At 41.4% G+C, this 13,766-nt stretch overlaps 1 protein-coding gene across 1 annotated transcript in view; it reads right to left on the bottom strand.

Annotated features, from left to right (window-relative positions):
• The window catches only part of LOC111227127 (Na(+)/H(+) exchange regulatory cofactor NHE-RF2-like), a 33,608-nt gene extending 20,636 nt beyond the window's left edge, over window positions 1-12,972 (bottom strand). Inside the window, exons 1-2 of the mRNA XM_022752537.1 lie at window positions 12,329-12,972; window positions 11,486-11,779 (exon numbers count right to left, since the gene is read on the bottom strand). Coding sequence (XP_022608258.1) covers window positions 11,486-11,779; window positions 12,329-12,535 — 501 coding nt within the window. The 5' untranslated portion in view covers window positions 12,536-12,972. The remainder of the gene's footprint in view (window positions 1-11,485; window positions 11,780-12,328) is intronic.
• Between the last annotated feature and the right edge of the window lie 794 nt (window positions 12,973-13,766).

Here is a 13,766-nt window from a genome sequence, read left to right as displayed (position 1 = left end):
AGAGGCTGCAGAATACAACATTTCTGCCGATTTGCATTTAAATGTCAATTTTAATTGTGTGGGCTGCTGGCGATACTGATATATTCAGCAGTTATATGCTGCTATGTGTGTGCATGTGTGCGTGTCTTCTCTGGTTATTTTCATCTATCTGTTTTTCATGTGTGACTGTACAGCAGTTTATATTAGTGATGTGATGTGTGTGTGTAGGTCCACACCCTTGTTATCAGTGTGTGGCAGATATCCCTCGTCCCTCGGGAGTATACGGTGGTGGTGGTTGTTGGTCTGTGTGTTTTTTTTGAGGGTGTTTGAATGTGTAAAAAATGTGTGGATGATCTGAGTAGAGCTTAAAAAGTCAGCTGATTAATTGATGAGTCAGAAAATGTATCAGCACCAATTTGGTAATCGATTAGTCATTAAAGTTTTTTTTTTTTTTTACAAAAATGTGGCAAAGTTTCTGATTCCAGGGTCCAACATGTTGGACTATTCTAACATGTGTAGACTAAACAATATCCAGTTAATTGAGAAAATTCTCTGTAGATTAATTGTCAATGAAAATAATCATAGTTAAATGGTTGCAGCCCTGTATGTGTGTGTATTTAAACCCTTAGAGGGAGGAAGAGGTACTGTACATGTGACGTTGTAGAGACACAAACATGCTCTGCAGGGGCCTCACAGATGACACCGGGCCAAAGAGTTACGTACCTCTGTGCATGTGAGTGTATGTGTGTGTTTGTGTCTGCAAGATGCACATTTCCTTCTCCCACTTTCCCAGGCATAAAGAATCAATTAGAGGGGATTCCTGTCCCCTGCTACCCCACACACATCCTCTCTCATACTTTCAACACATACTAACCTCACCTCACACACATAAACTAAACCTCCCCTTGTCGTTTGTCAAGTGTTACTCAAGCATCTATAGAACTCCCAGTTGATTCATAAGGATATGAAGCCTCTCTCCCATCGCATCTACTATGCTCCCACAGACAGAGCAAAGCATGGCCGCAATTAAACTGATCCAAGATGCCGATGTGTGAGCTCAGCGAAACAGAGCAGAGGCCAGTGAGACATAAGAAACAAACACATGAGTGTGTTCTTTTAAGTGTGTGTGTGTGTGTGTGTGTGTGTACACTGCATGGATCGTTGTGTGGGAATGTGTGCTGGCTCACAGCTGTGAGTGCAGGAGGGAGCAGAAACAAACTGTGAAAATGTGAAGGGACTGAACATGCTGAGTGGTCAGGAGTAGGTAAAAAAAAACAAAAACCTGTGAAACAGCACAGTTGTGACAGCAAGGCTGAAATTGAGAGTGAATTTCTTGCTAGTCAATCCAGTAACACATAACAACAGAAACACACAAGGTTCAAAGCTGTGGTCACTGCTTTCAAGGACTTCTCGGAATGATGAGACACAACAATGAAGAATTTCTTGCTGCCTGCCTCTCAAGATCTCTGTTTTTACAGTGTTTTTTTCTCCTTTTCTCCCTCTGTCTTGTATTTCCTGGTGATGCTTTTGTGTAGGCAGCACAATGATCGATCCTCATCCTGGCTACAGCCAACCTACGCTCCGCTGACAGTCTCACGTCCAACAACTGATAGTTAAAAGATGAGATTAAGTAAATGGAGATGGAGTAGCCGTGTAAATGTATGTTTCCCAAACTGCGAGAAACTCATCAAATACCAGCGTTAATGAGCTCTTAAAAGGATGTAAGAGATGAGTCCCAGATGATTCAAAGATGGCAGGAGATCGCAGGTCTGTTTTCCCACATTCTGACCCACTAAGAGCTATACAAAAGTAGTGCAATCTATAAATAATGCTGACGATTTGGGTCAAGTTTTAATTGCTACAGATACAATTTGTGGTTCAGTAAAGAAATGTTAGAGCTTCATAGTCGGCATAATTATGGTTTGGGTGATAATAATAAGAAAAATTAAAGCCATTCATAGCACTTTTCAAAACAAAGTTACAAAGTGCTTTACAAATATTAAAAAAGCCAAACTAGAAAAATAGACAGCACAGAAAGAAGTTTATGAAAATCAATTAGAGATTTAAAGGAGGTCACTGATGTAGCAAAACCAAGGCTGTTCCAGAGTTTGGAGCCCTTTATATTTAATGTACATACTGGCTCAAAAGCTCACATATATATGTTGGAGCCAGACTGTGAATTGCTTTAAAAGTAATGAGTAAAATCAGTTTTAGTCAACTGGAAAGTGCAAAGAGGCTAAAATTAGGGCTGTATATAGGGATCTCTGTTTCTTGTTGCTGTTAATGGTCTGGCTGCATTATTCATTAGGTGAGTTACTATAATTCATTATTGAAAAGATGAAAGCATGAATGACTTTAAAGTGATATAAACAATCAGATTTTCAAAATAATAGGAAGTTGATGAAAACAGGACTGAAGTACAATATTACAATTAATAATATTAGATTAGCATCAAAGATTACTGACATTTCTGCCACTATAGGCTCAATGAAGGGAACCAGGTTATTTAATTTATCAATAAATTCTGATGTGTTTAATGAAACAGGGTTATTTCTTCATTGAGTTGGAGGATGTTATTAGACATCCAACATTTGCTGTCAGTCAGATGGTATTGAAGGACTTGATTTTGCAGATACATACAGTTGCGTTTCATCTGCATAGCAACGTAAAGATATTTTATGATTATCTGGCAAGAAAACAAAAGAGGACCTTGGATGGGGTCTTGAGGTACTCTGCAGGTAAACCAATCAAGAGCAGTGTCTGCAACTTCTAAATGTCTCTTAGACAACAAACTAAGATTAAGATGTACTGTATAAAATGCAGATCTTAATTCAAATAAAATAAGGGCCCGATTCTTCAAGAGTACCACTAGCAAGGAGCAGATTATTGGTCTATGTTAGTAGAGTAGTCTCAGTGCTATGCTTTGCATGAAAGCCAGATTGAAACTTGAGATCATGGAAAAGGGGGTGCTCTTTATTATTTCATATCAAATTATGTAAGCGTTGTAACTTAATCCATGACACAGTGACAAAAACATTTCCTGTAGCAGTCAAAGAATTATTTTTGTTTGTGCGTCTGAAGACAGGCAGTCAGGCCAACGTCTTCTGGTTTAACAAGGGCAACATTTGAATATATTATCAGCTCTGCATGGGGAGATTACAGATGGAGACACACAGCTGTGTTCACGCTCAAACACACACGCACACACACACGCACATGCACACATGTTAAGCACAATACACTCAATTGTGCTTGTTCTCTCTGACATTACCCACCTTACTAAATTCCACTCTTCCTTGATTCCCCCAACACACACACACCCTCTTTCCCCAATTGTGACCCTTCCACATCCTACAGGCCATGTTTTTACTCCAGGAATTTGGTATACCCCCCCCCCCCCCCACCCACACACACACTCACACAGACACACACACACACACACACTCACACAGACACACTGAATCTGGACCCCTGCATCTTGATGTAACGCAGTTGGTATTCAACAGAGGGGGGAGGGGGCCTTGAACAGCAGCTCCAGATGTTAGGAAGAGAATCACACACTCCCTCTCGCCAATGTGAGGTCACTTAAAATAAAATGTATGTAAATTTATAATTCACCTGAGAGCTTACATAGATAGTTTTATTCTAAGAGCAAGCTGAAATATTCATATTCACTTCAAGCAAATAGGAAAACTGGCTGGTTGGCATGCCAGGTTAAATAAAGATTAAAAAAAATGAAATGCCTCCTCTTTGCCAAAAAGAGATATTGTTTCCATGCTCCCACATCCACTGCACCGCTGCTGTTCAGCCCTTGAAGTAACATTACATAACCTCAAATGCCTTATTTTGTCAAAGGAACATTAAACAACCTGCACATTTATCTGGGTGGCAGAAATCGTGCACAGATGATCACACAGGCTGAAGTGCTGACTACCTCCAGACAACTCCTGCACTATAAGCTGTTTCATTAGAACTGACAGGCAACATCTTTTTCCTATTATCCCAGGCAAAATGAGACACCGAGCCAAGGAGCAGGGCAAGCAAGAGATGTGACTCTCCCAGTGTCAGGGAGCCTGACCTGAGCCATCATCTCATTTTGTATGGTTAGAAACTAATAGCCAGAGATGATCATGTTTTAGCTGCCTGATACATAAAAAAAAGCAGAAATGAGCAGTTTATCTTGTCACAACAGTGTTACAACATGTACAAAGTGATAGAGAAAAACTGGGACACATGAAAACATGTTTGCTGCAGTTGTGGGTTTATTTACGGTAATATGGCGACTAAATATCAATGCAGAAATCACTGTTTAATGCCAAACAGATGCATTTTCCTTCTGTTTGTTCTGACCAACGACCTCTGTTCTTTTGCTCTTCCTCAGAGATCCACGAGTGTTGCTATTTGTGTTTATTCAGCCCTAACCCCATGACCTCAAGCCCTGACCCGTAAACGCTGTCCTCTCTTTCCATGCTTTTCTCACGCAGATCGCTTTCACTCAAATGCCACAATCCACAACTTCAAAAATGAATCGATCCTCAAGATGCAAATGTATGAGCATTTATAGTTTTCTGTTGAAGGATTTTGAATTTTGTCATGGTGACACGTGTGAATATGGGCTCAAATTAGGGTCAATAAGATTTTGAGCTTGTAAAGTGATCTCCACAAATAATTCCAAAGTTTGTAGTTGTAAATCAACATTTGTGAACCTATAAAATGAATCTGCACTAGACAGTTTGTGCAAATCTAGAAAAGATTTGAATTTGTAAGTAGAATTACCGCCTTGTGGTTGTATGCCTACGCTAATCAGTCAAGTTGCAGTTTACATCCATTTCTGTCCAGACTTTTACTTGACTTTGTTGAGCTTTGTTGTTCCTGTTCGCTATGTCTACAGTATTAGTGCGTGAATTTATTAAGAAAAACAAAAATCACAAAATAAAGCTGTAGCCGTGACAGCAGACAGTACTTGAAATATAGATGTTGCTGCAAAGAAGCTACAAATTCTGAAATATGGCTGCTTCTCACACAGCTTCAACCCAGCAGCACAGAAGATTTGTCCGATCAATAGAGTTTCATTGTGGGCATCAAAGATTATTGTTGCCAATTCAGTATCTGACCAAATGTAAAATATGGTCACAATCTCCCCTGTTCCTTATTTACAGTGCTGAATAATGACCAGAAAAGTGTTTTTGCTGAACATTATGATGCCACAGTGAAGTAGACCTTTGACCTTTTGGATATAAAACATAATTTTATCCTATCAGACATTTGTGTGAAATTGTGTCAATAATTAGTGTATGATTTCTTAAGTTATAGCAAAAAATGTGTTTTGTCAGGTCACAGTGACCTTTGACGACCAAAATCTAATCAGTTCATCCTTGAGTCTCTGTGGATGTTTGTGCCAGATGTAATGAAATTCCCTCAAGGCGTTCGTGAGATATCGCTTTCACAAGAATGAGACGGATGGACCCAAAAACATAATGCGTCTGGTCACGGCTGTTGCCAGCACATCGGCACAAAATCAAATAGAGACAGTGTGAATAAAATGTGTCAACAGTTACATCAGTGGTGAGGTTGCACAAAGACACTGTCACTTTAAAAGCTCAAAATCTTACCGACTCTAACTTGAGCCCATATGTGTTCCTCTCATAGTCATACACAAATACGCACATAAACTTGTACCTTGTGTTAGTTCAGCCCACATACTGTATAACACATACAATATGAATCTTCAAATGTCACACAAAGCTGTATTACATTCTTGACCACGCAAAGACATACAAACACACACCCCTCCTCTCTCTAAAACTGTTTACCAGATGTGTGTGTGCGTGCGTGTGTTTGTGTGTGTGTTTGTGTGTGTTTGTGTGTGTTTGTGTGTGCACTCTACTGAGGGCAGATGATCTCTAGCTGAAGTTTACTGCAACATAAAGTGCTGTTCAAATGTTAACCTGTGTGCTAGCAGCCAATCACCTGGATGCTACAGCAGTTTCATATTGAGCTGTATCTGTCTGAGCTGAGCTATTATATGACGCTTTAAGCTCCAAATCTCTTGGAAATAACCTTATTAAAGGTCAAACTCAGCAACGCCACATCAAAGAGAAAAATAAAGGCATCACAAACACATTTATGTGTGCGTTTGTGGCCCACTGAACTCCATCGCGTCCCTTTTTTCACCCCCCCTCTTTCCCTTTCTCAAACACTTTACAATCGTTTATTTTGCCGTATGTATTTTTTTCCAGCGCACTAATTCTACTGCGGACCATCACCATAGCAACAACTTTATGTGTACTTCCTAACAAGCCCAGTGTGACAAACCAGGAGAGCAGCAAGACTGGAAAGAACAACAACAAAAGACCACAATACATTTGTGCCTGTAGTGGAGGCCTCACTACCAACAGAGAGGGAAAATTCAGGCCAGGAAGAACAAACTATATCTCCCCCAGAACTTCCATAAACAAGCCAGCAATATATCTGCCTCTTTGTGGCTGTGGAATAATAATGACTCATATATTTATGCATTTCACTCATTTTTTAGCTACTTTTGATTCATGCTCAACAGTTAAGTCATCCTTTATCTTCTCATCAAGCCATGTGTATGTGTTTGCAAGTTAAAAAAAGGTTCTGGTGAGAAAGTGACACCTGACACTTTATCTTGGGCTTTAGTGTTAATGACACACCCACATGGCACGCCTCGGTACATGTGTGCGTGTGCAAAGGGGAGAGAGATAACCACAGAGACAGAGCACTGACACCTCAGGTGCGTGTTAAGGTAAGATGATCCATCTCATACCTTAGTCATAGTGTTCTTGTCCTTCAAATGCCTCTTCCTTTCTCCCTATAGGACCTGAGCATCAATCATTGTTCCTGCTCAACATGTTTGATGCAGTTGGCTAGCTACCATCGTGCCTTCAAGCAAACGACTCAACAGGAAAGTGAAGAGAAAATTGTTTGTGGGAGGACAGCGAAAAGGTGACAGAACTGATCTCATGCCTCAATTTGATACAATTTCCTCTGTTCTTGTCACAGAGAGATGGACTGAGAGCAAGACAAGATTTCTTTAAAGTGTTGTACACACTGTGGTTTAGTTCAGGTCTGTTTCATACATTTCACTTCAATTTACTTTGCTTTCCGATTATTAACTACGATATATTCTAAAAGGCATGTAAAAGACACACAATGTATAATATTTATATACAAGATTATTTTCAAGGTGGAAATTCACATGCTGTTTTTTCTAATTCACTGACATTAGCCTCACATTTACTGCATGAAAAAGAAGGATGTCTCTACTTCAAAATAAAAAAGTTGTTTCATGGATGATAACTATGGTTTGATGAGGACAACATCAAGGGCAATATTTGATGTAACTTCAGCTCATGGGTTTTGTGAGCCAGACTTGATCAGACAAAAAGGCTCAAAAATTGTTGAGCGTGGGTCTAAAGTATGAAAAATTAGTGACAGCAGCATTTATCTCCAACATTGGCCCTCGAGTCATCAGGCCTAAATATAACAACAAAACAGATTTCGACTACACACAAGCCCCTACGCTTAAGGTTGTGTGCTTCACTGGTGCTCATGGTCAACAGTTATGGCCTATTAAGGCCTGAACATTGGATTTCTAACAGCCTTGACTCAGTTGTAATCCTGTAGCGCTGAGGAGATTTTGTTAGGATGTGAGGAAGAAGGAGAAAATGGTTTTTAAGTCATGGTTTATAGTTTGTGATACTGGGTTAGAAATGCATAGGAGAGGACAGAAGCGCGGTATTGCTGAGCACTCATTATGTTACTAATGTCACAAAACTCATTTTTCATTTCACTATCAACAGTATAACACACGTAAATCATAAAATTATTATTCTATTTAAAGTTAGGGCCAATTATTACACACAAATATTTCACATTATACCTATTTGATTGTCTTCCAGCGGTGTGTCACGTGACTATTTTGGCCCCATCATGATCGATTGATGATTGAGTGATCACGATTGGCAGTAAAACTTAAGATAGTTGAATCAGCTCAAATCAGCAGTGTGAGAACATTTTGATATCCCCATCCCCACCACCACCCCTTCCACCACCCCCTCCGAAAAAAGAAAAAGAAAAAAAGAGGTCTGGACTGAGCCATGGATTTGAAATGGAGGAGTAAGGGAATGGAGAATGAAGGGGTTAAAAAAAAACAACCTCCACAAACTGCATGTAGACACACAGATACAGAAGCACTGAGTCTGCGGGTCAACAGTCTCCCTTTGACTCTCTCTGCTGTGTCACAAATCAAGAGGAAGATAAACACGAGAGGAATGCAACAGAAAAGAAACCTGGGGGATGAGTGGTCATAAAACAGAGGAAAAATACAGACAGGGTCTTGTAACCTGGGGAACACACACACAAACACACAAGAAAACCTCTATTGGGGATATTTATTGGGCAAATGTGCAAGTGATTACAGTTGCAGAAAAGGTTTCTACTGTGTCCATGTACATGCCTCGATAGTATGTGTGTGTGGAGTCTATAATATGTGTCCTGTAGGACCTTAGGCTGTAATCTGTAGCTGCTAAAAGACCTTATTTTCCTTAGCAGGGGTTTTCAATGCCTGACACTGTGGGCCCCTCCTCTGACAAAAGTGGGGAAAACACAGACCCCCCATCTCCTTCTGTTTTGGGGGGGGGGGGGGGTAGTTAAGGTCTAAATTCTGGAACTACAGTTTTAATAATCTGGGGGGGTTTAAGGAATGTAAACAGGAAGTATGATGTTGGCATGGAATCAGATCATTAGCTGTAGGCTACAACTTGAGTCCCAGTTTCTTTTAGCCTTTAATTGTTTACATTTTGGCAAGCTGACACAACTAAAAGTATGCTGAATTAGCTATTAGCAGTTCCTGTTTGCAATTGCAAACCATGGATGCACACACAACTGTTGCTGGATGACTTTGATACTGAAGACAACTTAAAAGCATGATGATTCTCAAGCAAGTTGTAGGGAACATCTTTTTTCTGTGATTTCGAAGTGGATGTATGGACGTTTACTCATGATGGACATCAGAGACAATGTCTTCAGGAAGTCCCACTGAATCTAAAAATATGTGTATCATGTCTGTAAATTCAGATTTGACTGAGTTATAAGTGCAGCATTATACTCTAATGCTGCAATTGGGTGGTAAGACTTTTAAAGTACCTTAACTGCCTCTGAGTGCTGTTTATTAGCCACTGCTGCAGCTGCAACTGCTGTCTGTTGGTAAGTGGGCCAAATCAGAAGCCAAACTCCAACAGCTAACTTCCTCTGTTTCATGCACCTGCCGGTTTCCCCTCAGTATCTTTACCTCACATCTCTCCCTCTGCACCTCTCTTTCATAGTAACATTCAATATTAAAAACACAATCTGCTCAAAGTAAAGTAAATGGTACCGAAAGCACAACAAGATAAAACAGTATTACCCGTGCTGTGCAGCTCAGTTAATCCAGTTGTCTCTAAACCTGGTAGTCGAATGTTCACAGACTGTTTTCTCAGCAGAAGTAAAGGTGCTGAAAACAGACAGTTCAAACAGGCATATCCCTGTGTGCACATACATATCCACAATCACTGACATACTGGCACATGCACATACCCCCCCCCCCCCCCCCCCCCCCCCACTGTGTGACTCCATTCCCCTGCAAACCTTCCCAAATATCTTCAAGGTTGTTATTGGCTGCTCTTAGTCCCGGGTTAGCTCGGTCCAAGTGCTGTCTGCTCTCCCTCCTTCTTTTCCTTCTACCTTTACTTAAAAAAATATAATATGAGAGAAAATGTGCTGCTCTCAGCACTTTCCTACAGATCAGAGTAAGAAGAATGAAACATCTCATAGCAAACTGAGCAGACCATTACAGCTGTGAAAGGCTATTTATGTTGTTTTTAGCTCATATGTTCAGTTGGTGATTAAAGGCTTCATCGCTGATCAGTCTGTTTTCCCCTCTGCTTTTGTTGTGGTAATTACTCTGCAGACTACTGTGTATAAGATATAATATGCTGTATCAGCGTGGAGTGTCATGGGAAAGGACACAGAGACATCCAAATCTTTACAAACTCAGAAGGTACCAATCAAGTGACAGAGGAAGGTTTCAGTGCTCCAATGTTCTGTCAATGTTCCCTGCGTATATGAAGTATTTTTAGTCAATTAGTGTTTAACAGAAGCTCAAGCATCTTTGTCCTCCAATTTTCCTGCTTTTCGTTTTGCACAGCTAATACCTTTTGGCCCATCCTGCTAAACTTTCTTTCCATTCTTTCATTAGAGTCATTAAAGTCTGAGAGAAACGAGAGACCTCAAAGCATTTCCTGAGCCTTAGCTGGGGCCAATCCGACCCCACCAAGTGCTGGGATTTCTCCCCACAGGTCACAAAGCCAGAGCTGAACAAAGACAAACACACACATTTAAGGTTTAACTGATTGGCCCTGTCACTGCTCTTGTAGAAACAGTGCCGCTCACATATTGGCAGGGCCAACCTAAGTGAAAACACATGTTGTGTGGATGCAGAAAGCAGAAGTTGAGTTGAGCGGCCTCGTCTCGCTGATAGGGAGCACGTGAAACCGAAGACGATCAGATCTTTGCGTTCCAGGAGAGACACAGCGGACGGAAACACATCCTGTTTTCATGTCAACATGGAATAATCAAACAGTGAATTATAAAAAAAAAAAAGAAGAAAGAAAATATAAATGTAGGGAGCGCCTATAGACCATTATACAGCAGTGTCAATAAGTATGTATATATAAACACATGAAGATGAGCTGTGAATGGCTTGTAAAAAACTATCCCTCTGGAATATCATTTCACAATAGATGTGATATCTACGCTATAAAACAAAGGCATTCAGAAAATCTTCTTATTCATAGTTTTGTTTTTTTTGTTTTTTTGTTTTTTACGATTTCCTGGTCTGTAGAGTCACTGCGTTGTCCATTTCCAGATTCCTAACTTCTGACAGGTCCTACCCTCTGACCCTTTCTTGCCTTCTTTGACCTCCAACACAACATCTGGACTGCTTTTAGATCTTCCCTCAGGACACAACATACATAGACAGACACACACCACACATGCATGGAAGGCTACAGAACAGGATGGAAGCTCGCATGCCATCCATTTAAATCTAATATCAAACTGGCAAAGCAGCGAGAAAACAAGTCTGGGGTGAAAGCTTGTGTGAGCTGAGGACAGTCTGTTCAAAGAGTTGACTCACTACCTGCAATCTGTTCGCTAATGTGTTTAGTATTTTTAACTCTTGTGTTTGGGAGTACACAAATCTCTAGGAATGTTTTGTTTGAGTGTCTGGGAAAGCTTGTATTTTTAGGCTAAAGCTAGTTATTTGTTGGTTTCCCATCTTGTTTACACTGATAAAAAAGAGACTCACTGACTTCAAATTAACCTCAGTTTCACATATGGTCTGTTAGCTATTCCCAGTTGAGAGAACAATGAGATAAAAGTTTAACAACACTCTTTTTACTCTCAATCCCACATGTCCTGCATTGATGGAGGACCAGCTTACCTTCTTTGCAGCCTTCGACGGTGACCTCCTGGTGGGCTTCTGCACCTGGCTGCTCAGCGTGGCCGGTTGCTTGGACACTGAGCCGTTCTCACGCTTCTTGCTGGGGGAGGATGGGACCAAGGATGGGGAAGGAGAGGGGGATGCCGGGGGAGAAGATGAGGAGGGATGCCCTGTCCCGAGAATGGCCATCTCCTCTGTGGCTGTGAGGCGCAGGCTGCGCAGACTTTCATGGGTCTCATGGTCCACCACCAGCAACCTGGTCTCATGGTCTACGGCTTTGATCCGCTGTACCACCTGAGGGATGGGATGGTATTTTAAGACACTGAAAATTGTTTCCTTTGAAAAAGCAATGAAGGAATCCTAAAACTTGAGCATAGCTGAGCTGTGTACACATTCACCAGTGAGCTGGTGATTTTCAGCAGAAACACCAATGGGAGAAGTGAATACTGTATATAGCTTATGGGATCCAAAAGTAGACAGTCTTGTGAGTCCGCCTGAAGCCCATTGTCAGTACATACCTTCTTCCCAAACAAAAGGACTGTGCAGGTGAGTTACAGTCACATGAAATGGAGCTTGTGATTAGAAAGTGCAAGAACTGATTTTTAATAAAAGCAACACGTGTTTATGTGTGGGCAAAGAGTTTCACAGTTAATAACTTGCAGACGGTTGGTTTATCGTGCCAGGAGGAGGGTAGTGTGGGCGTCTGGCTGGCATGATTGTTACCGTCATATAGCGCACTGTGTCGGGATGCACACATCAGTCAGTGTCACCTATTGATGTTCCCCTACACAGGCGTCCTGTGACATCAGTTATTGCCACAAATCTGAATTCTCATCTACTTACCTGATGGTGTGTCTCCTTCTCCACGTTAACCCCATTCACTGCAACCACCCGGTCCCCAGGGCGCAGCCCCGACTCTTCTGCAGGGGAGCCAGACTCCACTTTGCGGATGAACTGTCCGCTCTTCCCTTTCTCACCATGCAAGTGAAATCCATACCCGTTCTCCCCTTTTGTCATGAGACAAAGCCGCGGTTTCCGCTCGCTGGCCATTTCCCCCTGTCGTTTTAAACCTCCTGCAGAGTTCAGTTGAAGTACGATAATCAAAATGCACAGATGGGGGAGTTTAGGAGAGCGGGCGCAGGGCTAAACTTCCACAGAGCGTAAACATATCTGCCCGATACGCACGCTCTCCCCCATACTAAAACAACTCAAAAACACAAAGTTAGCAGCTCCAAAATGCACGCAAAAGAATAAATCACACTTTACTAAACGCATTCAAAAAGGCAGCAAATATAAACTTTAAGAAAACGATGCAACCAGTCCACCAGATCGTGTGTCTTGTGTCCAAGCTGAGGCGCACTGCTGGCGACTCCAAAACTGATCCGTCGCAGCGTGCACGGACTTCAGAGCCTCCAGCAGAGCATCATTAATGTTACTGCAGACGTGTTCAAGTCGAAGACATCACCTCTCCCTCGACGTTTATCCATAACAGCTGGTCGGAGAATATGCATTCACTTATACTGTAGTTTGCGCCCCTTGCGCCATTAGCACCACCTACCTCCAGCCTGGCTACCTGTTTGTTTCTCAGAGGGAACTGAAAAATTCAGGGCAGAGAATGAAGATTCAGAACGATACAATACCGCCCCTGGGTGGTAGGAAACTGTGAGCCATATAACAGCACTGAAGTTCTTAATACAGGATACAGTCCTGTATATTGTATTGAGTTTATGCCAAGATGGCCTATGAAATAAGATCCTTAAAAATGTTCAATAGAAACATTACCTGAATTATGACCACGGCTTAATAGCCCTTTTCATTTTGGCTGCACTTCTCTTATTACCATTAATGACTGAGACTTTGCAATTCCTCACGTTGCCCAATGGAGGGCAGTGAACAGTCATACACTTAGGCCTACCGTCCACTCACCATGGTGTGAAGGTGGAAACAACAACATACATACAAAACTTCCAGTAAAAAAACATTCAGCAGAGCAGCTGTGTTCCCAAGCTATAACTAAATCTCAAAAGACATAGCTAGGGTCAGAGACTTAGTGTCAAACCAAAACTTAGAGAAACTCATTCACGCCTCTACATCCCCTAGAGTTGATTATTGCAATGCTCTCCTCACTGGTTTACCAAATAAGACCATGAGACAGAAACAGCTTATTCAGATGCTGCTGCTAAGGAGAAATCAAAGTCTTACTTATCGTCTATAAGTCACTAAATGGTCTGGGCAATACAAATAAATTTGCCTTACCTTGCCTAATATTCTTTCCGCCGCA

This window comes from Seriola dumerili, unplaced genomic scaffold, assembly GCF_002260705.1.
Source record: "Seriola dumerili isolate Sdu_G_001 unplaced genomic scaffold, Sdu_1.0 BDQW01000169.1, whole genome shotgun sequence".
In the NCBI taxonomy this organism is placed as follows: domain Eukaryota; kingdom Metazoa; phylum Chordata; class Actinopteri; order Carangiformes; family Carangidae; genus Seriola; species Seriola dumerili.
This window is presented reverse-complemented; position numbering and strand designations above follow the sequence as displayed.